Below are 21817 nucleotides of genomic sequence, written 5' to 3'. Positions count from 1 at the left end.
AGGTTGCCCAGAGAGGTAGTGGAGGCCCCATCCCTGGCAACATTCAAGGCCAGGTTGGATGGGGCTCTGAGCAACCTGATCTAGTTAGCGGTGTCCCTGCTCACTGCAGGGGGGTTGGACTAGATGACCTAGGGGTCCCTTCCAACCCAAACCATTCTACGATTCTATGAAATACCTCATCAGCCAATGGCAATCGTAATTCTGAAAAAACCGAGAAAACTCAAAACCTGGGACAGTATCAACTTGTTACCTGTTTACACTTCAGCTGTGGGACAAATACTTCTAATGCCCTTAAAACTAAGTTTTCTTATATGATTGCATATCACTCACATGGAATAAGTTTCCCCAGTGGCTGGGGATAGGAGAAAGTTGGTAGTCTTTGAATGCAACTCTCACTTGCCAATAGAATAGTTTGGCTTTTTTTTCCTGTCTAAATAATAGGAACTCAGATTCTGTATGGACAAAAACATCCACATAAATATAACAAAACAAAAACTACACACCAAAAGAAAAAAAAAAAAAAAAAAAAAAAAAAAACACAAACCACACACAACAAACCCCACAGTTATAGACAAAAGAAAACAGGTAAAGAAACAGCTGAAGAATCTGAGTTCTGGGGGTTTGGTTGTCTTTGTTTTGTTTTGGGTTTTTTTGGTTTCTTTTTTTTTTTGGTACATACAGTCTTCTTTAAACAGTTAAAATTGACTTTATAGCCCACCCTTCTACACTACTTCTAAGAAACAGACTTGAGTACTGGATTCAGTAACAATAAATTTCACAGATGTATACATACCTCTTTGATTTCAAAATTAAGTAGCATGTTGATTACATCTTCATTTAATGTTCTTTTTTCCTTTTCAGACAGCATTCCTTCTGGAACACTTTTATCCCGAGTCAAAACCATTTTCTCCATTTCTTTCGTTTCACCTGAAGCATTCAATAAATTGGCTAACTTTTGAAATTGCCACCATTTGTTTAGCTTAAGAGACATATCCAATTCTTTTATTCATTACATTTACTTAAGATAAGCTAGCAACATTTCCACAAGCAGAGCCTTTAACTTCAGAGCAGGCAAAGGAAATAAAAACATATTCTGGCAACAAGACGACTCTGACATCTCAATACCTGGCTAGTTCTGTGACAATTTAGCTAACACAGTTACCAAATTTTGTCTTGTAACATTTGCACTTTTTTTAAGTATTAAAGTGTGAATGCTGTCCTTGTAAAATTAAAAAAAGAAGAGTTTATCACTTGCACATCATACTGTCTAAGCTTACTTTCCAGACAATAAATACTTTCCATTATTCCTGAAAGCTAGCACACTTAATATTCATGACAAACAAATTCCATCTCTGACCTTCCTTTTGCAGTACTGATTTTTCATGAGTTTGTTTTTCTTCCACTTCACCAAGGTTTTCTGTCAACACTTTGAGAAAGATATTCAAATCCTCTTGAGTTAACACAACCTACAAAATTGCAGATCACAGTTCTCAGGAAAAACACGTTGTTCTTTAAGTTTATCACTAGCTAGCAAAGCAGAAGGTTTCCTAGCAAGAAAAGTGCTTATTTACAGGTATTTTGTCAGCAACATCGTCCCTTAAATAACACAATGAAATTCTTTTAACAGCTTACTGTTAAAGGATTAGGAGACTAAAGAGGGTTGTAACTTCTAAAGCTGTATCAATAAAAATTGCAGCCTTTATGTAGCTTATCTATGCTTTTAATACTTTCCTTTAAGTGACATGCTACTTCATGACATTTTAATTCCAGTTTCACCCAAGGTGCACCTGGTATTTTCTTTCACAGAATGTAAGTTGCCACAAAATAACCAACTATCTAGAGGTCATTCAAAGGAGTTACTAAGGCAAATATTTGCAGAAATTTAAATTCCTCTCAAGAAGATTCCATTAAAAAAAAAAAAAAGCACTTGAAAAGACTTGTTCAGAGAACTGGTCACAAAAACATTTGATTTAGGTTGGTCCTGCCTTATGGTAGGGAATAAACAAGACTCAAGACTTCCTTGACATCACTTTTAGTTTTCTCTTTTCTTTCTCTCAGTTTAATAAATGTACACAGGAGTTCGCGTGTTTTATATGACACTTCCAAACCTCTACATTCACACAGGTAGGTTAAATCCTGTTGATGTCCCTGAAATTCATCCCACAGCTACTAAAAATTTGATGCTTATTGCACCTTTGTGTCCCGAAATAATGTAAAGGCAATAAGTACTGTCATGAGCTTCTCACCACCTTCTTCTCATAAGACTTACATTCATTGTATCCAGATACCCCGTGATCTCCAATACTGGTAATTTGTGAAACCAAGCTGCAGATAGATTTCGTTTCACAGACAGGCTTAAATTAATAGGGTGAAGTATCTGAATGTCTGGATGCAACAAACCTGTCTCCATAGTGGTCCTTCAGACAGAGGGGGGGAAAAAAAAGAAAACAAAAACACGTGTGGGAGAAGTTAGAAGTTAAGTCATATGTTACTTTTTTGAAGTAACATCTTAAAATCTCAAATGCAACATCTCTTTAGGCTTAAATGGCTTCCTGAGCAGAACAGCATCTTACTTTACTACTGATTTATTTGCCCTTAAGACAACAGGTTAGTATTTTAACACCAAATATTTGACACTGTCACCAACCATGGTTTCTAAGCAAGTAGATTAATATCCTATAGAGTATTAATATTACCAATTAGCTAAGGCATTACTTAGGAAAGTGCACTTTACCTAGACAGTTTCAGCTTTGTCAGCTGCACATTCATTTTGTCAATGACTGGAGGGAGTGAACTGCCTTCTGGAGACACCAAGCTAAACTGGTTCTGAACCTCAATCAAGCCAAGATCTATTACTATAGCGTTGGGGGAAACTGAGGACTGAGGAATGACTATAACTGGTGCTTTCAAGTGAATGTCCATTGCAAGTCGAAAACTCCTTTGGGCCAGGTCTTTTACACTGGTAGCAGCCTTCTCTGCAGCTTGGGCTGTAGCAGCACTCAGTGCCTCCTTAGCTGTCTGAAAGTTGTTCAAGAAGGTCTAGAATAAGTAATTGAAGAGAAAGGAGAAATGTCTGTAAATAGTTTTTTAATCTAAATTACTCTCTCATTTTCCAACATCAACCACAACCAACATCAACCATCAGTTATGCTGCCTACCGTGTTAAATTTCCCCTGGGGAAAGACAACCAAGTGCCTTCTTATCATGACCTCCAGTAGAGGGTCAAAAACATACTGACCAATACAATCCATCATTTTAAACCCATCTCTACCTTTTCGTCCTTTCGTCAAAAGATTCTTCTACCTCATTGCTTTTGGGGACACATTATTTTTAGAGCCCCTCTTTGCCCCCAGTGAATACTAATTCCTATAAAAGCCAGTACTGAATGACAGAAAGCCTACTAGTGCACTTTATGGAAAAAACCAACATTAGGATACTTTACAAAGGTACAAATATTTAAATTCATTAGTTTGCAGTTCTCATAGCATCTAATCTTGAAGAAAGTTTTGCCTCTAATGTTAGCTCAGATATGTTTGCAATGAACTCAGGTTTTTGCCAGGGTGGAGAAGGCAGTGAACACAAACCCCCCCAAGATACCTTAATAGCACCAAACTTTTCTCTATTTCCAAAGCAGAGGGTGGGAAGTCACCCACTCGCACTGTGTTAGTTTTTTGAAATTCAAACCAGTTAAAGCTTACTTAAAGTTTTTAAATAGTACACATGAAAAATTAAGCCTATCCTTTCTCTTTCAGAAACTTACGTTACAACATATACTGAGGACACAAACAAGGAAGACTAATTTGAGAATGCAGAAGAAACATACAAAGGAAAAAAAAGACTTACCAGAAGAGACATGAGAAATTTGTGAAGGTATACTATTTGAATACAGCCTACTTTCAAAGATACGGTACCATCCACTTTTGACATGTCAGTGTAGGCTTCTCCCTCAGTAGCATATGGATCTAATGTCAGATTAAAACTGAAAACTTCATCTCCTACTATAGACACAGCCTAGAAAGAGAGAAACAGTACCTGCCATCAGCAGTTTCTAAAAAGGTATTTAATACAAAGAACTAAATACGTCATCAACCTATCAGATGTAAAAGTTAACTTTTTCTTTAAACTCTTTTTGGACATCCATTCTCCAAATATGAAAACTATGCTTTATCATGTCTCTTACCTGAGAAGACATGACAAATCAATTTTTTTAAAAGAGTAAGAATATGTATTACATTTCACTCTAATACACAAAAAATTAACCAAGAATCAAGTAAAACTTAAAATCTTGTAGTTGAGTACTTTTTTATGAAGGGTCCTTGAATCAACATCTGTGACAACTATGTCTTTAAGTCGGGCAAAGAATACAGTGTGACTTGGCTGAAGGAGAAGAGATGAGTCAAGACCTGTAAAGCATAAAGAGAGAAACAGTAGCATTGCGTAACAGAAGTAACACTCTGAATCAGAGTGGGGACATACAACACCAGCAGGGGAGGTGAAGAAAGTTACAGAAATCATACATTGCAACAAACAATTATTTTGTTAATAGCTTACTAAATTCAACAAAGGTTTTTAAAAAAAACAAACACAAAAAAATACCGAAACATACTTGATTATCTATCTCCTCTGTTTCCAAACAGAGTCAGTCAGTTACCACGCCCCTTGATGAAGGGACTGTAAACAGAAGAGCTCTATTCAATTCAAGGCATTTTAGTCTCCCTGTATCTAAATCAGAATAATTAGAAGTAATTCCCCAACTACCATAACTTCATCAAAATAAAAAAAAAGTATTTTAAGTTCTGGAAATAGAGACCTTTTGCATTTTATCATTCAGACACGGAAGATAAGCATATTGTCTAGAATTCAAACCCAAGTCCATACACTGCTCTGTTACTAAGCTTTGATAATGTGACCATACTACAGCTTTGAGCAAAATAGAAAATTTTCTAATACAGGTACTGTCTCAATATCAATCATCTCTGGAAAGAAATGAGCTACTATTCATAGAAAAATATTCAAACAATAATCCATCTCCACCAAGCTACTGAGTTGTTTTACTGATATTTTCTATCAAAAAAAGATGTTACTATACTGCATTTGAATACAATACTTATGCATACAAAATCTTGTGTGAATACATGTGATTTAGAGATGGGCACAAGCAAGAGGTTTTTTATTAACTACATTACATGTTCTTGTATATCACACATTCTTAAATATTCATACTGAGGGACAGTTTTGGCAGCTATTATGATGGCAGCTTAAGCCAAACTTCGAAGTGAAACTTCACACACACACACAGAGAATTATTGATAGCCCCTCTGCAGGGTAAAAAAAGAAGAGAAAACAAAACCAAAACAAGAAACCTAAACAAACTCTAAGAGTTCAAAACTAAAGTAAACAGGTTTAAGGGGTTTTTTTAATCTGAAATAAATCAGGTATAGCAAAGAAATACCCAAAGCTTAGTACAACATGACAAGCCACATAACCAAACTCCTTCAAAACATGAACCTAATTACCTGAAGAACAATATATCACGCTTTTCTGGCTGGAAGCCAAAACACTATGATAGACTAGCAGACTGACTTTGAAAAGAATACCACAAGCCTTGTTTGTATAGATAACAATAAATCAAAAAAAATCAGATGCTGAAAATATTATGAAAATATTACACCTTCAATGTCTTTTAATCCAATTATTAGTAGTTGCTTTGAAACTGAACTACTAGGTCAGTTACTACTAACAAAAAATTTAATACCTTGTATCTTGATCTCTGCAATGTTCTTTTTTTCATCACAAATATTTAAACAGAAGGCATCCAGCTTGGCAAAAAGCTTGAAGTCAAACACATCCTTATCCTTAGAAGGTCTAGCCACTAGAAATGAGAGAAGGGGGGGATTTTCAAGGTACATGTAATTCATATTTTCACTTAAACTCCTGAGAGTATTTGAGGGTCGTTTCAGTCTAGGGGATTTTTTTTTTGGCATTCAGGTGACTTAGTTTTGTTTCCTAGTTTCTTTCATCACCATTAACATGATTAAGTCTGTAACATCCCATTTTAGAACAGCAAGTCTTCCTCTGAAGGCAACTCTACGCATAAGAGTAAAACATGTCAGCATTTGCTTGTAATTCTGTGTCTGATATTACTCCCACCTAGTGATGACTCCCTATTGGAACAGTTTTACTTTTTTTAAATGAAGTAGTAATCACTGAAAAGAGGAAATAACTTGCACAGTATACTTATTTTTAACAGTAAGTCAATAACTCAATAGGTCCACAGTACTGTTTTTTTCAGGTTACCTAATATTTCCTATTCCAAGATCCTAGTGTGTAAGTTTTCTCTTAAACTTCAAGCTTATAAAAAATGGCAAACCTTAGAATCCTATTTCAGGCAGCCAACACCCAGTTTTTACGATAACAGGTGTTAAGGCTGGGCAGAATAATGTGAAGTCACACACAAGTGTCAAAAACTATCTATGGGGGAAGACCAGTAGGCCAGGTTCTACTAACCAATAGTAGAAAAATGTTAACCCAAGAGCTTAAATACTTACGGGCTTTGTTAAACTGTACACAGTAGCAGCTTCTTTTTCAGCCTGCAGATTCAAACCCAGGCCATTTAAAATTATAAGTTATTCTCAACGTTCTTCACTAGACACCTCATTTCCAGCTCACCTCATGCCTGAGCTTTGCACTCAATATTAAAGACAGTGCAGCTGCTCCCCTCTGAGCCCATTTTGATACAAATTCTTTTTTTGTTTCAGTGCTACAGGAACAGCAAGATTTTCATTAGGCTAGCAAAGGACTCTACTTCTTTGGAAGTATATTTAAATTGCCTAGATCAACAACACAGCATAATCAAAGTACTATTTCTCTCCTTTATTTCATTATGAACACTAAGATCATGCTGCTGTTTGAGTCCTCTAAGCTTGCAGAACTCTCATTTACTCAAATTCAAGTCTATTTGTGAAATGGCACTGAAACACAAGAATAGAAAGCTCACCTGAAAACATCATTTATGACTGTAATAATTGTTTCATTTATTGGTTTTTTGAAATCAGCCCTCCAGCCTGGTGAGCTTTGATCTTCACCCCACACTACAAATCTAATCAGATTTCTCCAGATTTGATCGTTTTGCCAGCATGTAACACATCTTTTTAGAACAATCATTTTGACAAACACAACTGTACCTTTCTTCAATCTAGTGTCATCTCCTTGCTTTTCGTCTTTAGTCGGTGTGTCTCCACTACTTTCATTGCCTGATGGACTAACAGCTGTTAGAAAACTGAGAGCAGACATAAGGGCCTCTGTATGCAGCAGAAGGTTCAATGATGAAAAAGCTACCTGTTGAAAACACGAGACTCCATATGACCAGAAAAAACCAAACCAAACTTACAAGTGTAAGATTTGGACTGAGGTGCAAAAAGCACCCAATGGAATATAACAATTTCTTAGAAACAGGAAGGCTGCACGTGTCACCAGCAACAGATCATAAAGGAAAAAAGCTTTCTGTAAAGCAGAAAAGTGGTAATCTTAGAAAATAAGAAAACCTAACAAGAACCCAACAGCTGTGACTGTACCTCCACAGTACAAAAGCAAAGTGATACAAAATTAACTTAGAAGCATTAAATGAGTGAAAAATTCATTATGGAAAACTGCATTAAATAAATGGAAAACTTAATTAGATGACTAAGAGAGATAGAGCTGGAGTAAGGCAGTCTAACCTAAACCAGGATTCAGTCTTCTCAAGCAATATGCTCTGTCAAGCACTGGCTCGCCCTTGAATGCTTCTGCATGAACAGGTAAGTGGCAGGTGGCTGCCTGGTAGATACTTTGTATACAAAGGTGTTTCTCAACAAATCCCAAAGGTGAGTAAGTGCCTGCTGTGTAGTTTAGTAGAAGTCATCCACTCGAATAAGCTTGAAATTGGAAAAAGAGACCAAATGCAATTCTTCCAGACAAAGAAGTCCTATTGAAGAGTTGCAAGGCAGCACTTGATGATGTATAGAAAGTTGAGTATTAACTAGACTTGCCTAATGAATCTAGAGTCTAAAACTATTAGGTGGCAAGTGAAACATTTCAGTCTTCACACCAAAAAACGGCAGGCAAAATAATGCCATAAAGTTATAAAGGGAGGAGAGTACCTATCACAGAAAACTGACAGCCCTTTGTAGTTTATTTTCAGAATTCCTCAAGACACTGTTTTTCCTCAGATTAAAATCTCCGACTCAAAAATACACCATTAGTACAACAGTCAGAACTTAAGAAGTTAGGTACTTTCTGCCTAAAAACATTTCCCTAAATTGCAATAACTTTTAAGAGATAAAATTCTCATTCTAGAGTCTATGACAAAAGTGATGGAGAGGAAAATGCAGTATCACAAGAAGCCCCAGAGCCATATTTCAGAGTGAAGAATTAGAACACACTCTGGTCCACCCTCACCCCACCAAAAAAAAAAAAAAAAAAAAACCACCACCAAAAAAAAACCTAACCCAAAACTAAACAAATAAAACTCCATCCCTCAAGCAGATTTAGACTTCAGAGCGCTCCTTATGCAGTGCTCACAATACAGACAGGTTATTTGACAGGAAAGGTGAAGACTTCTAGGTCCCACTACATTTTCCCACACCGGACATTTGAACTTCGTGATCTCTTATGCATGAGAAGATGCATTCTTACATTATTTTGAATTTTATCCACAAGCTAACTAGACAGTTTTTCATCTTAGTAAAGAAACAGAATAACATATTGCTCTTAAATGGTAAGTTGTAAAAGATTTCAAATGCATTTTAACTCTTTATATCTCCCTGCTGCAAGACTGGGGAGGGGGGGAAACAGGAAAGCCAAGAAACTCTTATTGATTCCTCCCTCCTAAGCAAGCAGACCAAAAGTAAATAACCAATAAAATCTCCAAGCACTCACTTGAATCATCTGTTCAGTGTTGTCAAAAGTTGTCTGAAAGTGTGGCCCATTTCTGTCAGCCTGAAAATAATGGTTTGCATGAAGGTTAATATTAATTCCAACCAGTCACTGCGCTCTTTAGAAGATACAAAACAATCCACTAGCTCTGAATAGTAGGTTTAAGACTTTATAATATATAGAAGTGCTTTAAAAATAAATTTGTAAAAGCTTTATGTATACCTTTATATATTCCACCTTCAGAAGGTCTAGGCCAGGTTGATCCGAGGAACTAATTAGATGAATGGGTGCTTTTTTACCTGTAACATACCACATGAAATACACAAGAATTAGGGCAATTTCTGTTCTTCCAGAGAACCAAAGAATTTGTGCCTGGAAGACAGGGATTCACTTTTAACACTGTTTGTTAAAATACATTATACCACCAAATACGAATCACTGGTTTCTCTTCATTAAGTCCAAAATGGCAAGTCTGTACTCCTTCTCCCTCCAAAGATTGAGTACTAAACTATTTATTTATCTAGTAAGCATTATGGTGGGAGTCCAGACCCTATCAACTGTACCAGTGGGACAAGCACTGCCAACAGACAGTTGCATACTAAGTATTGTAACTGGAAAACTATAACAACATTTGAATTTCAGTGAGCACAACAGATAGGAGAGCCACAGTTTCAGACTAACTGCCGTGCATACGTGTATACACATATATATATACACACACACACACACTAGTATACTTCTCTCCCATTGCTTATTACCTCCAATCTCATAGTAATCCAAGCTTATTTTCTTTAAATAAGATACAGCTGCTAAATTGTAGGTTCTGACAGTAGCTTCTGTCCCAAGATGCATTATGTCAAATACAAGTACAGTTTCCTCAGTTTTCCTTTGCCTGGTGAGTTCCACTAAAACCTGGATGAACAAGAAATACAGTTATACCATCTTTTTACATGTAGTATTCTCAATATTCTAACTGACAATTAAAAGAAATGGCAAAATTAATGCTTTGCCTGCTTTACTGGAAGTGTTATTTTTATTACAGAGTTAAAGTGCAAAAATAGAAAAAAAAAAAAGTGATTGCCTGATGGCAAGAGATATAAATATCATCGAAATATTTTGGGATTTACTCTTTTCAAGTGACCTGCCTGGGTATTTACTTTGTTCTTCCAGTGCAAATTTCCCACTTCCCACCCCCAAATTATGACTTAGTACTATTATTTTCTACCAAAAATACCCCCAATAAGGGGGGTTTTTTTGCTATTTTTGTTACATATACATAGATTAAGTATATGTGTTCTACTTACATACATACTATATATTAAAAAAATATAACTCAAACCCATACCATATATAAATAACTCATACATAGAAATACGTATGTATATACATGTGCATTTTTTTGTTTGGTGGCTATGGTTTTGCATTCATTAAATCTGGAGAACACTGGTAATAGAATACTACATTTTTTTAAATATTCTTTACATAGAAGATAAAGATAGAAATAAAAAGACATACCTCTTTAATTTCAAACTTCAACTGAAGATCTGTCAGTTCCTCTTTAGCAGGCTCCTTATTTTTTATTTCTCCTTTAATTAGTGATCTGTCACTTGGTTCAGAACTCTCCTCAAAATCAAAATATTCTTCTTCAGAGTCTACAGAAGACAAGTGACTTTCTCCTTAGTAAACTTTTTCCAGAAACAGAGGTAAATATCCCACCCTCTCTTTGCCATTCCAATTCAATTTTAAACTGTATGAGCAGTTTAAACCTAACCTGACAAAGTATACTTTTTAGATCTATACAGCTTTCTTACCCATTGGATGAAAGGTGAAGAAAATTAAAGCCCTATTAAGGAAAGCACTAGAGTTTAGCTGTATCATTAGACATTCAAGAACACATATAAGGAAAACCAGCTATAAAGTCATCTCCAGGAAACAAGTTTCTCAGGTTCTATAGGAAACTAAGAACTTTCACGATAGGAAAGTTCTTCTCTAGAACTGTCACAGAAATAAATGCTTAAATCCACAGTGTCAACACAGTAATTTGCCATTTTTTACTCTAGTTCTGCATTTTCAGAAAAAGGAGAGCTTTGCTAATGCAAAACATTCAGGACAGTACACGTGATTTTTGTAACAGTCTATTTTTGCCACACGTTGGCTGCTTAATACAAGTGCACACATCCTTTAGACAGGTTACTCGCTTTTTTTTTGTGCCCACCACAAAGTGAGTGTCCTGAAGCAGCAGCAAAAGCAGATTAGTATTTGGCTAAATAATTTTTTGGATTTAAGTCAATTCTGAAATAGGTCCCTCAATACTCTCTGCTAAAAAGAAGTCTCATGACATCTGAATAATTAAATTGGTTTGTTAATGACAACCTAATGCAGTTGTTATTAATAGCTCACTCACATTTGAAGAAGTTGCTTATGCATAATATTCATTAATCCCAAAAAAGGGTTTTTTTTCTTTTTAAAAACAGGTAGGTTATTTTTCTGAGGTATCAACAGTATCTTAATTGAACCTTCTTATGCACTTGAAGTTAAAGATTATCAATTATACTCATCTCTACTGCCCTTATTAGCATGTTTTAAGATCAATAGCAGCCTGAAAACATTAGCTATTCCATAAGATACAGCCATCTACTTTTACAAAGGCATATCCGTAGCTTCTTACCTGACACTATTTCTGCTAACAGTTGGGGTGTATTAAGTAACCCTTTACTAACAACAGGAACTGTGGGAATAGCAGGTACCTAGAGGGAAGAAAAAAAGAAAAAAGAAAAAAAGAAAATTGCTATTTCAAAGTTTGTATAGCTTGGTACATTCAGTCATATTTTCTACTGATGATGCATGTTTCACCTTGCCTCCCACACATTACTTAGAAAGGTCGGTTTTGCCAATACTTATATTGTAAGGGATAAAGACTGCAGACATTATCAGGACTTCACACTTACAATGATTGCTTTAACGATGCAATTTTTTAAATTTCAGTTTTCTTAAGTTATAGCCAGCTTACCTTTGTGCTTGGAATCGACACAGATGACTTCTCAGGCAATGGAATGCTATCAACCAGATCAAAAATTGCCTTGATTTTCTGGTCAGAGAGTCTGACATGGACCAAAGGAAGTCCTCCTGACACCTTAAACCTTTTTTTAAAAAAAATTTTATTAAACTCCAAGACAATAAAAGTACATACCAAGTCTTGATTTAAATCTTGCCAATATCTATACTCGTATATAAAGATCACATCACATTAAAACTAGTGATTCTGCATTAAAAACAGGTCTTTGACTCAGTTTAAACAGTATAGTTAGTAAACGGTGAAGGTGACCAGGAACTACTAGCCAAAAAAGGTTTCATAAAAAGTAGTAATCTACTTCTATTTCTTAATTTAATACCTTCAAATTACAAAGTGTAACTGAACCTTTGGGGAAAATACAGTTTTTGTTAAGTACACAGTAACTAAAACCAAGTCCTTTCAACATTAATATATTACTTTGCCATCCTGGTATCTCTTTCCACCATTGATTTTGCCAACTGTACATGAATATCCATAGGCTGTAATACGTGCAAAGTTGATGGATGTTGAAAACGAGCCTTCTTCCAGTCTTCACCTGCAAGTGTTCAGTAAATTTAGATGAAAAAACATAGCTTGCTAATTGCTTTAATTAAGGTATCATTAAAGCAATCAAACAGCATCACTAGGAAAGGACAAAGAATCCACTCACGAACTAGAGAAACCTAGAACAATTTGGATAAAGTATTCTAAGAGCTTTTGAAGGGTTTGGTTTGCCTTTTTTCTTTAGAAAACATATTTTCTATTACAGGTAGGTAGCCTTTATCAATCTTTTGAGCAAATATCAACTATGTTGTTTTATTACCTGTTCTTGCAAAAAGAAGTTGCACATTTTTTATTTCCACATCAAACTTGTCATAAGCTTTGTCCATAATCTCCTCTAAAGATGAAAAACTAGCTTGACTACTGCCTTGATTTATGCTGTTCAGCTAAACACATAAAAGACAAGATAAAGTTAAGTCTAAAACTTACATACACATGCCATTAATTCTAGTGAAGATGAAAAAGATGATTCATAGGAGTTTATAATTGACATTTGGACTCTTACAGAGAAGAGATCTTAATTCATTTCACACTTATCAAGAATAAGTAGGGTTTTTTTTGTAACTTCTATCAATCCACCTTATTCAAGTTACGCAAAAAGAATTTTTCTTATTGGTTTACAAGTTTACTGCTGTAGTACAACTAAAAAAAACATTTAATCAGTCAGCTAAAACAAAAGTTACGTTATTGTGATCTTTCAATTTTATATGAACAAGGGAATCAACTTTGAAACCCAAAGAGAAAAAACGTATTCTCTTTTATGAACAAAAGGCTATCGTTTTACAAAAAAAAGGAAACAAAAGTTCATGTGTTTTGCTGAAGAAATGAAAGATATTAAATGATAACCTATTATAATCATGATTACAAAATGACAATGTTTCCTGGAGAGATTAACTAGTACAAGTGTGTCAAAGACAACTTAACAGTTCTGAACACTGATAAGATAACTTTGAACACTTTGATAAGAAATATAGTGAGTTAAAAGCACATTCACACAGATTATTATCTTTGCCATTTGAAAACAAGATAGTTTCAGATGACAGCAATGTAAAGAGAAAAGAATATTTTCTTCCTTTCAGCTTATTAGAGAGGTCATTTATATACCTGAAATGTACCAAAGTCCAAAATCAGCAAATCTGATTTTTCATGGTAGAAACCCGTCTGTGGAACCACAAAGTAGGAAGGCTTCAGATTAATCTTCAAGTCAAGAACTTTCCGCATTTCAATAATATGAACTAATCCTTAAATAAAAAGGAAGGGACATTACAGTTGAAATGCTATTCACAAGTGAAACACTTGTGCCAGTCAACATAAAGAGATGCTATCTATCTGAAAGACAACGCATCTTGAGTAAAGGCTTACTTTTGTAACATTCTACTGATTTTTCACTAAACTCAATGCTCCTCCCCACAGAACATCCACTAATCCTCCAAGTCAAAAACTCAAGGAAAAAAACCAATCATACTGGTTTGGCCAGCAGTCAAAACATAAGCAAAGTGTTCAGAAAATAATACTGAAGCTTTTTAAGACATTCAACGGTTCACCTCAGGTGAGATTTGTTATTATATTACCTGTAGCAGTTCTTTCCTTGATTTCTTCCAGCTTCATTAATGTGGCTGATGTTAATCTTTCAAGATCCATTCCCTTACTTGTCTGAAAGAAGTCTACCATTGCATTTATTGTTCTCTTTAACAAAAAAAAAAAGAAAAAAAAAAAAAGAGACAAACAAGAACTATCAATACATACAAAAGTCACTCAGTAAAAACTCAAAAATAGATCTTGGCAGAGCAAAGAGAATAACAGCAGAGAAAGGAGAATCAGAAGAAGGTGTAAGAGTTTCGGTTACTACTCACTGCATCGTATTTTATTTCCACAGGCTGTGATTCAATAGTAAGACTCTGGTCAGCAGTACTATCCTCTGGATTAACATTAAACTCTATCTTAAGAAGAGAAGACTTGCTATCCCCTATGGAAGCCACAAGAGATGGTACAATGTTTTCTTGCCTCAGGCCTGTAACGTACCAGTTTTCAAGCTTTGCTTCAACCCTAAAGGTGATGAATAGTTAAATGTACTTAATTAGAATACAGAACACAGTTCCATCTAGGAAAGACAAGCAAGATGAGAAATCCTTTGATAAAGCCAAACATTACTAGCTTAACAGGACTAATAAAAGACATGGTTAAGAAACTGCTACATTAATAAACTGGAAAAATAAATAGGGGGCAAGTTGTTCACAGCAACACAAGGGTGATATTTTTACCTTCTATTATCTGCAAGGTGGACTGAATATAACTTTCAACTCATGTTTATTAAGAGAATCAGTTGCAAGAGAAAAGAAAGGCAGAATATTTATGCTACAGGAAAAAGAGGAGGAATGTTAATTATTACGTACTGATTTTAAATCAGTTACAGGCTTGTTTGGGTACAGGTGGATATTCTTTAAAGACAGCTTCCCTGACAACAGCGTTAAGTGGAGTCAGTAGAAAAATGCCTCTGAAAAAGCTGTGTGAACACCACCAAACCACACAAGCTTCACTAGTCCTTACAAGTACCTACTAGATACAAAACTGATTTTCAGGTCCTGGGTCTCCACCATTGGAATCCCCAACTTCAGGAGGCTGCACGGTTTGGGCATAATCAGTGTCACAAACCTGGCTCCATTGAGATAACCTAACTGCATTTTTCCAGAAATTTAAAATCAACAAAAGTATTTGTTCTACTGTTTCAGTCTTGCCAGCTAAATTATATGGCATGCATTTTTGTAAAATATTCCCAAAGCTCTTTTTATTTTTGTGCAGCATTCAGACCGCACCTTTAATATTCCCCAAAACATTTTTTAGCAAAAATAGTTCAGGAGTCAGCAGCTGAGCTGGTGATCTTACGCATCCAGTCAGAAGATGAAGGAACTGCAAATGAAAGCATGAAAGTGCAGAGTGTCATTTTCCAGATACTGAAAATCTTATTCATTGACCATATAATCCAATAATTTGTGTTCTATATTTCTGGTGCCCCCTCTCTTAAAACACAGGAAGGACTCAGTTTCCTACATGCTGTTTAATCTCCTACCCGCAACACACAGACGTAGTTTTTTGTTTCTGTAGGAAGTAAGCAACACATTCAGTAGCTCAGCTGGAGTGTGTTAGTCAGACCAATTCACACTGCTTAGGTATCACTTCCAAAAATAATATTCAGCACTTTGACATTTGGATTCAAGAAACAGCTTCTTACTGTTTATGAAGACTAACAAACAGTATTCCTCTCCTCATTCCATTCTATGTTATTCACCAAATTACGTGACTGTAACTTTTCAACAGAGTGCAATTTCAGAATGCCCATAAATTTAAAAGTAAATATACAACATAATGCACTACCCAAGAAAAGATGTAAAAAGTCAGAGGGGTGGGGTGGGAAGGGAGAGAAGATGTTTCTACAAAAAGAAAATACCAATCCAATTACTTAATGGCTTGTGCTCCTGGGCGCTGTGATATTTTGGTACTCAGATCAATTATCTGTACTTTAAGAGTTTCTGCCACATTCTTGTCTTCTTTAATTGTAAGAGAAGTGCTTAACAGCTTCAGTGTCACAACATGGGCAACATACTAGTGAGAAGGACAGAGAAAATTGAAATTAGTCATCTTGATACAAATAATTTTTCAGAACTCCTAATTTTAACAAATCTAATGAAATGTGGAATTTAAAGCTATTCCAGTGAACTAAGGTAAGAAACATATCCCTATGTAGGAAGCAAAGTAAAGATTCTATACTTTCATTCAACCCTTATCAGTCATTTCTTTAACATAAAAGTGTATTTCAAAAAATGCAGAATAGATATAGTCTGTATCTCTTTTCAGGATTCAAGGAAGTTATTTTAAACCATGAAAGCAAGCATAGCTAAACTACACTCAGTAGAGAGCTAGCAAGATCAACAAACAAAATCATCATAACCCCATCAAATAACTACATTTTCAAAGACATTTCATACATGCCTTTGTTGTTCTTGCTGCTGAATGTCATCTCAACCTTGGTGAGAAAGGGGTTTGGCTTCCTGACTTTTTGGCTTTATGACTATGACAATCAGCAACTTAAGAATCAAATAATGCTTCCTATTTTAATTTGAAGCCTGCACCTTTCTTCAGGGTACTGAGAGAGATGAAAGCATATTTACACCTAATTTGTCCAAAGTAAAAATGGAAGTTTTTCTACACACTTAAGCAAGGGGAGTGTGAAACAGAAAGACAGAAAAAGCACCAGTACTGGGCACAGTTTGGGTTGTGTGTCTGTTGTTGGCAAGAAATGCTCGCAAGAAATGCTCGCTGCTGCTCTGCTCTTTTCAATTTGATAAGAACACAAGTTCATACAATAGCACACAGGCCTCCATGTTGCTACCCAATCAATTCTGAGCCTCACTGTCTGAGGCACATGTAGGCTTATAATAATTAAGTTTAACAAAAAAATACAAGGTTGGAAAGTTGGATTGGTGAGCTGGGGAATGGGGAGGCCTGTTGGGAGAAGAGACACCATCCTCCTTGAAGGAAATAACAGTCTTAATGTAACATGTTTCTGAAAGTGGTGAACAACTTAAAGCAGAACCACCAGTCATGTTCAGATTTAAAACAACAATGTAACAGCCTTCACAGAAACTAAGTATACTGAGAAAAGCCTTACCATTTCACATTTTCTTAGTTGTCTACTTACTAGCTTTCTTCCTATAAGCCCTCTCAAGAATACTATACCTGTAAAGTTTTCTCTTTTTTCCTTTGCTTAAGAAGCAAAAAAATATCTGTCACAGAAGTATGGTTTTAATTCTATGCTTTCCTTTGTGTAGTAGAAAAAAAAAAAAAGTACTACAACTGAAATTTCCTAATATTAATCATTAGGACAAGTGTTTTAATAGAAACATAACATGGTCCTTCTAACAAAAGCATCCCTTAAAGTTATAAACATTGGGTCAAAAGGGAAATAAACACATGCTAATGTTGACCTTTATATAAACAACAGCTATTCAATTATCAAAATCAAACAGACTTTGGATCTTAAAAAAACAAAAAACAAACCAAACAGACCATACAGGCTACTATAGTTTTCACCACAACAGATAGCAAGAAATAAATGCAATGAAACAGCTAACATCTTCATTTACAGTTAACTTTTTTTATTCTCTTCTAAGTTACAAACAGGTATCCATCATCCAGTTTCTGTTACTTCTAAATCACTCCAAATTAGGGTTGTGCACAAGGCAGAAGAACACAAAAGAAAACATAAGCCATTCTTTGTGCTTTCCAAATAAATTTTTTTTCAGTCTTCTTTATACATTCAGCATAGACTTGACTTGCACTGATACACTTTTTACTGCATATCTTAAGGCTAACATGCATCAGAAACGTTTTTTGTTTGGTTGGGTTTTTGACTGGTTTTGTTTGTTTGGTGTTTTGGGTTTGTTTGTTTGGTGTTTTGGGTTTTTTAAGCCATCCCCATAAGAAGTTGCTTACCTGCTTTGGTAAGGAAAGGTGATGGGAGCTGTCACTATATCCGATAGCAGTAAAAAGCTTAGCTTTCTCTTCTGGTGTCATTAGTTCATCAATAGCTAAAAACCAAAAACCCACAAAAACTTGCATTGTAATTAGTAACAATATGCATTTTTCCTCCCAGTTGTTTTCTAGTGAACTTAAGTTCTGCTGACACATTTCTTTGGTTCTCCATATTGTACAAAGTGCCATATTGTAAAATAATTTACACAGAGGCAGTCTTCATATATGGCGTTACATAAGTAGCACAGGAATCAATACAATTTATATTAGAAGAACATCCATAATTCCCAATGATGAAGATAGCTTTGAGGAGTACTATTAGAACAAATCTCTGGACCAGACAGCAAATCACCAGAATGCAGTATTCCAGTCATTGCCTATTACGCTAGAGTTGTAAGCTTGATACTCCTCCTTACCAGGGTTCTGAAGTGCTTATGGCCATTTCAGAAGTATGCCTTATTTCCCAGCTCAATATTCATTAACAGTAAGTAACACTATAAAATGGATCAATACTGCATTGCACTATTTATGCCATACTCTATCCTTCTGCATAGTAGGAAGCAAAACATACTATAACTTTCTTCTTAGTGTATATAAAGACTTGAAGTCTCTACAGAAGTTAGTGCATTACAGTTTACACCTACTTTCAGGAACAGGTGATTCTTCATCTTCTTTTTTCCTAGATTCTCTTTTACCCCATAAGCTACCAAACCATCCTCCACTTTTTTTTTCTACTTCAGTGGTTTTCTTCTTCAGTAGTTTTTGTCCTGATCTTATTGTCTACAAACCAGACATTAAAATGTATGATTAATAGAATTATTATGTATTTTGTTTTTCTGTAAATAATGCATGTATGTATGTATGTTGAACAGGCATTTAACTAATGGACAACATAAGTTTTGCTGAAGAAATGACAACAATCCCCACAAGGGATTAAGACCACTTTGATTCACCAGACAGAAGCAAAAAGAGGATTAGCAGTGGGGGGCATTTCTGTGTGCACAAGTGTGTGGAAAAATGTGTGTGTTACTTTTCCTTTGGACAGCTTTTTTTTTTTTTAAACCACATTTCACTAGCATTTAAACTACAAAACGGCAGGAACCACATGAAAAGACAGCATTTAAGAGGATACAAGAAGCAATTACATGCCTTAAATCTAGTAGTAACAAACCTGAAGACTGATCCTGTAGCATTACACATACTTATATCTTTTAATTTGTACTCGGGCTTTTACTTTGCATTTTAAAGATCAAAGACTGATCACAAATATCTCAAAAATAAGAATTTTTTTTTTTTTTTTTAATCTTCATTTTATACACATTCTGGATGTGAAGACAAACATTGAGGCTACATTGGCATTAACATATGCAACTAGAGAAGTTAATTTTCATGTTAGAAAAATAGCTACCAGCAGCATACTTCTCACCAGACTATTCTGAGCTTGCCCTTGGTGCGCTAGATGTTTTTGATCTGAACTGTAGATACAACACTTTTTATACGGTTATAACATGCAACTCCTTGTTAAGTGTCACAAATGATTTTCAAAATAAAATGCAGCTAGAGACTTCATCTACATTTTAACAGTTCTCTCAGAGTTGTCTGTTAGACTGGCTGTCCCCCAAAAAGAGAGTATCTAAAGGTGTAGGTAGGATGGGAACAGCTGGATATGTTTGATTTTGAACAGCTGCAGAACCAGTCTTAGAATAACAGATGTCAGGGGAAGAAAAGAATCAATCATTCAATCACTCTTAGAAAATTGCCTGAATGCTACAATGTAGGTAGCAGTAACACTGTGTGCACACATTGGTGGGTTTTTAGAACTGCTTTCTAGTTTGGAAATTGATTTACTTTCACATCCTGGAAGGAAAGGAAACTTGCCTTCCCACCTCCCTATCCTATCACACACATCAGCACAAATTTCTTCCAAGTTACTATCATGATAAAACCATCCTATTTTAAGTGTTACAATATTATTGAACAAAAATTATTTCTTACCTCAACTTGTGCTTGTTGTCTTGCTAAGATTATGTTGAAGACATCAAGCTTTCTTTCTAGGTCCTGTAACAGTGTACAATGAAATCATTTGCCTCTCAAAAACATTTAGGAAAGGCCCACCACTTCAAATTCTCTACCAGCTCCTTCATATTTACACTCCAATTTCTTTCTAGACCTGCTCCTTTCTTTCAAGGGTATACCAGCCCCAGAAGTTCACTAGAAGATGAAACCTGATGTTAGGCAATCTAATTTTTTTTTTAAAAAAACAGATTAATCTTGCACTTCATTAAATGCATCCAAGTTCATTAATCCACAACGAAAACCAGTTTACTTAAGTGGCACTTTACTAGTGCTTTCTTTCTTTCCACAACAGGTTACACCGAACTTCAGATTAAAATGGTATATCCACAGAACTCTTGTGCTCTTGTAAAACCACCAGCCTTGATTACTGTCATGTATATTTAAAGAATTATTTCATAAAGGGACCAAAACATACTTTCTCCAAAGAAAAAACCCCCACATACCTGAATTTGCCTCTGTGTTTCTTCTGACAGTTTACTTTGTGTCAGCTTGTTCTTGTACACATTTTTGTAACTCTTCAGAAGCTGCCTATGTTGTTTTATATTACTCCATGACCACATTCGAGTATGTCTTTTGATATGAACTTCAAGAACACTGTTACCTGCATATTTCCACCTACAATAATTCCACACTTGTGAGCAACTTCCGATTTCATGTGTGTATTACAACTTAAAAGTTACAAAGGTAATTTATTAATATGCAAACGCTTGTCATTTGAGTAACTTTGTTTATAAAAATTTTAATGGTTTCAACATGACTTTTGAAAAAAGGACTGAGGGCTTATATTTAATGCCTGAAGAACTATAAATCTGCATTCTCTATTGACTTCTGTGTGTTTGTAAATTTGGGCTGCAACAGCACTAAGTACACTTAAACATTTTGATAATCAGCATCAGTTAGCACTTAAAAAAATCCACAAAAATGTGTATTAGCACAAAACTTTAAAGATTTGTTGACATACACATTTCCCTTGTAACATATTTGCTGATTTTTTTTTCTTCAGTCTTTCTAAAATTATATTCTAACCTCTAGAGATAACATCAGCATTCTGTTTAGGGATTTTGGGGACCAGGGTTAGCTTTGCAAGTTAGATTTTCATCACTTGGTTCTTTCATGTGTTCTCTTCTGCAAACCTTTTGTACTTGGCTAAGTAAAGCTCTCTGAAAGTCATAATGATATATGCAATCTAGTCTTAAAACTATACTTAACCACAAAGGAGAATGAAAATACTAGAGAGGACTCCAGCACCTGCCCAAAGAACGCACAAATGTACACAGCTTACCATTGTCTGGCGTTTTTATGGAGAGATACATTTGGCCTAAATCTTCTGTATGGTGCGTTGCGAACCATGTAATCTATGGACTCCAGAAGGTCTATCATGCTGAGGTACTAAACACAGAAAAACAACTTCCTTAGCAGAGGTTCAGATTTTGTTGCACGCAGTGCTTAAAATGCATGTATACCACAGTCTTCACTATGCCCACAACTATACAGAAATTTAAGGCTATGCATTTTCATTAGTGCATAAAAGCAGACCAGCTATACCCATTGCCCTCAAAGGACACCACCATATGAACTTCTGGTTTTCTTGAAGAACAAAACCAATTTATATTTCTGTTAGCCTGCTCAGCACAACATCCCAGGCCTTCTCAAACCAACATCAAAAAGAGCTAAAAACCTATCCAG

At 35.3% G+C, this 21817-nt stretch overlaps 1 protein-coding gene across 1 annotated transcript in view; it reads right to left on the bottom strand.

The window, feature by feature from the left end:
* Positions 1-21817, bottom strand: part of VPS13C (vacuolar protein sorting 13 homolog C) — a 100788-nt gene that overhangs the window by 55771 nt on the left and 23200 nt on the right. Inside the window, exons 12-36 of the mRNA XM_035899526.1 lie at positions 21414-21520; positions 20575-20746; positions 20051-20113; positions 18700-18835; positions 18017-18111; positions 15984-16126; positions 14380-14572; positions 14098-14212; positions 13631-13767; positions 12789-12912; positions 12404-12521; positions 11924-12053; positions 11582-11660; positions 10429-10565; positions 9672-9825; positions 9136-9212; positions 8917-8976; positions 7185-7338; positions 5756-5872; positions 4300-4403; positions 3844-4011; positions 2735-3039; positions 2270-2417; positions 1358-1466; positions 794-927 (exon numbers count right to left, since the gene is read on the bottom strand). Of these exons, the coding sequence (XP_035755419.1) occupies positions 794-927; positions 1358-1466; positions 2270-2417; positions 2735-3039; positions 3844-4011; positions 4300-4403; positions 5756-5872; positions 7185-7338; positions 8917-8976; positions 9136-9212; positions 9672-9825; positions 10429-10565; positions 11582-11660; positions 11924-12053; positions 12404-12521; positions 12789-12912; positions 13631-13767; positions 14098-14212; positions 14380-14572; positions 15984-16126; positions 18017-18111; positions 18700-18835; positions 20051-20113; positions 20575-20746; positions 21414-21520 (3279 nt within the window). The remainder of the gene's footprint in view (positions 1-793; positions 928-1357; positions 1467-2269; positions 2418-2734; positions 3040-3843; positions 4012-4299; positions 4404-5755; positions 5873-7184; positions 7339-8916; positions 8977-9135; positions 9213-9671; positions 9826-10428; positions 10566-11581; positions 11661-11923; positions 12054-12403; positions 12522-12788; positions 12913-13630; positions 13768-14097; positions 14213-14379; positions 14573-15983; positions 16127-18016; positions 18112-18699; positions 18836-20050; positions 20114-20574; positions 20747-21413; positions 21521-21817) is intronic.

The sequence above is a fragment of the Egretta garzetta genome, unplaced genomic scaffold, assembly GCF_000687185.1.
Source record: "Egretta garzetta isolate BGI_Z169 unplaced genomic scaffold, ASM68718v1 scaffold287, whole genome shotgun sequence".
Taxonomy (NCBI): Eukaryota; Metazoa; Chordata; class Aves; order Pelecaniformes; family Ardeidae; genus Egretta; species Egretta garzetta.
This window is presented reverse-complemented; position numbering and strand designations above follow the sequence as displayed.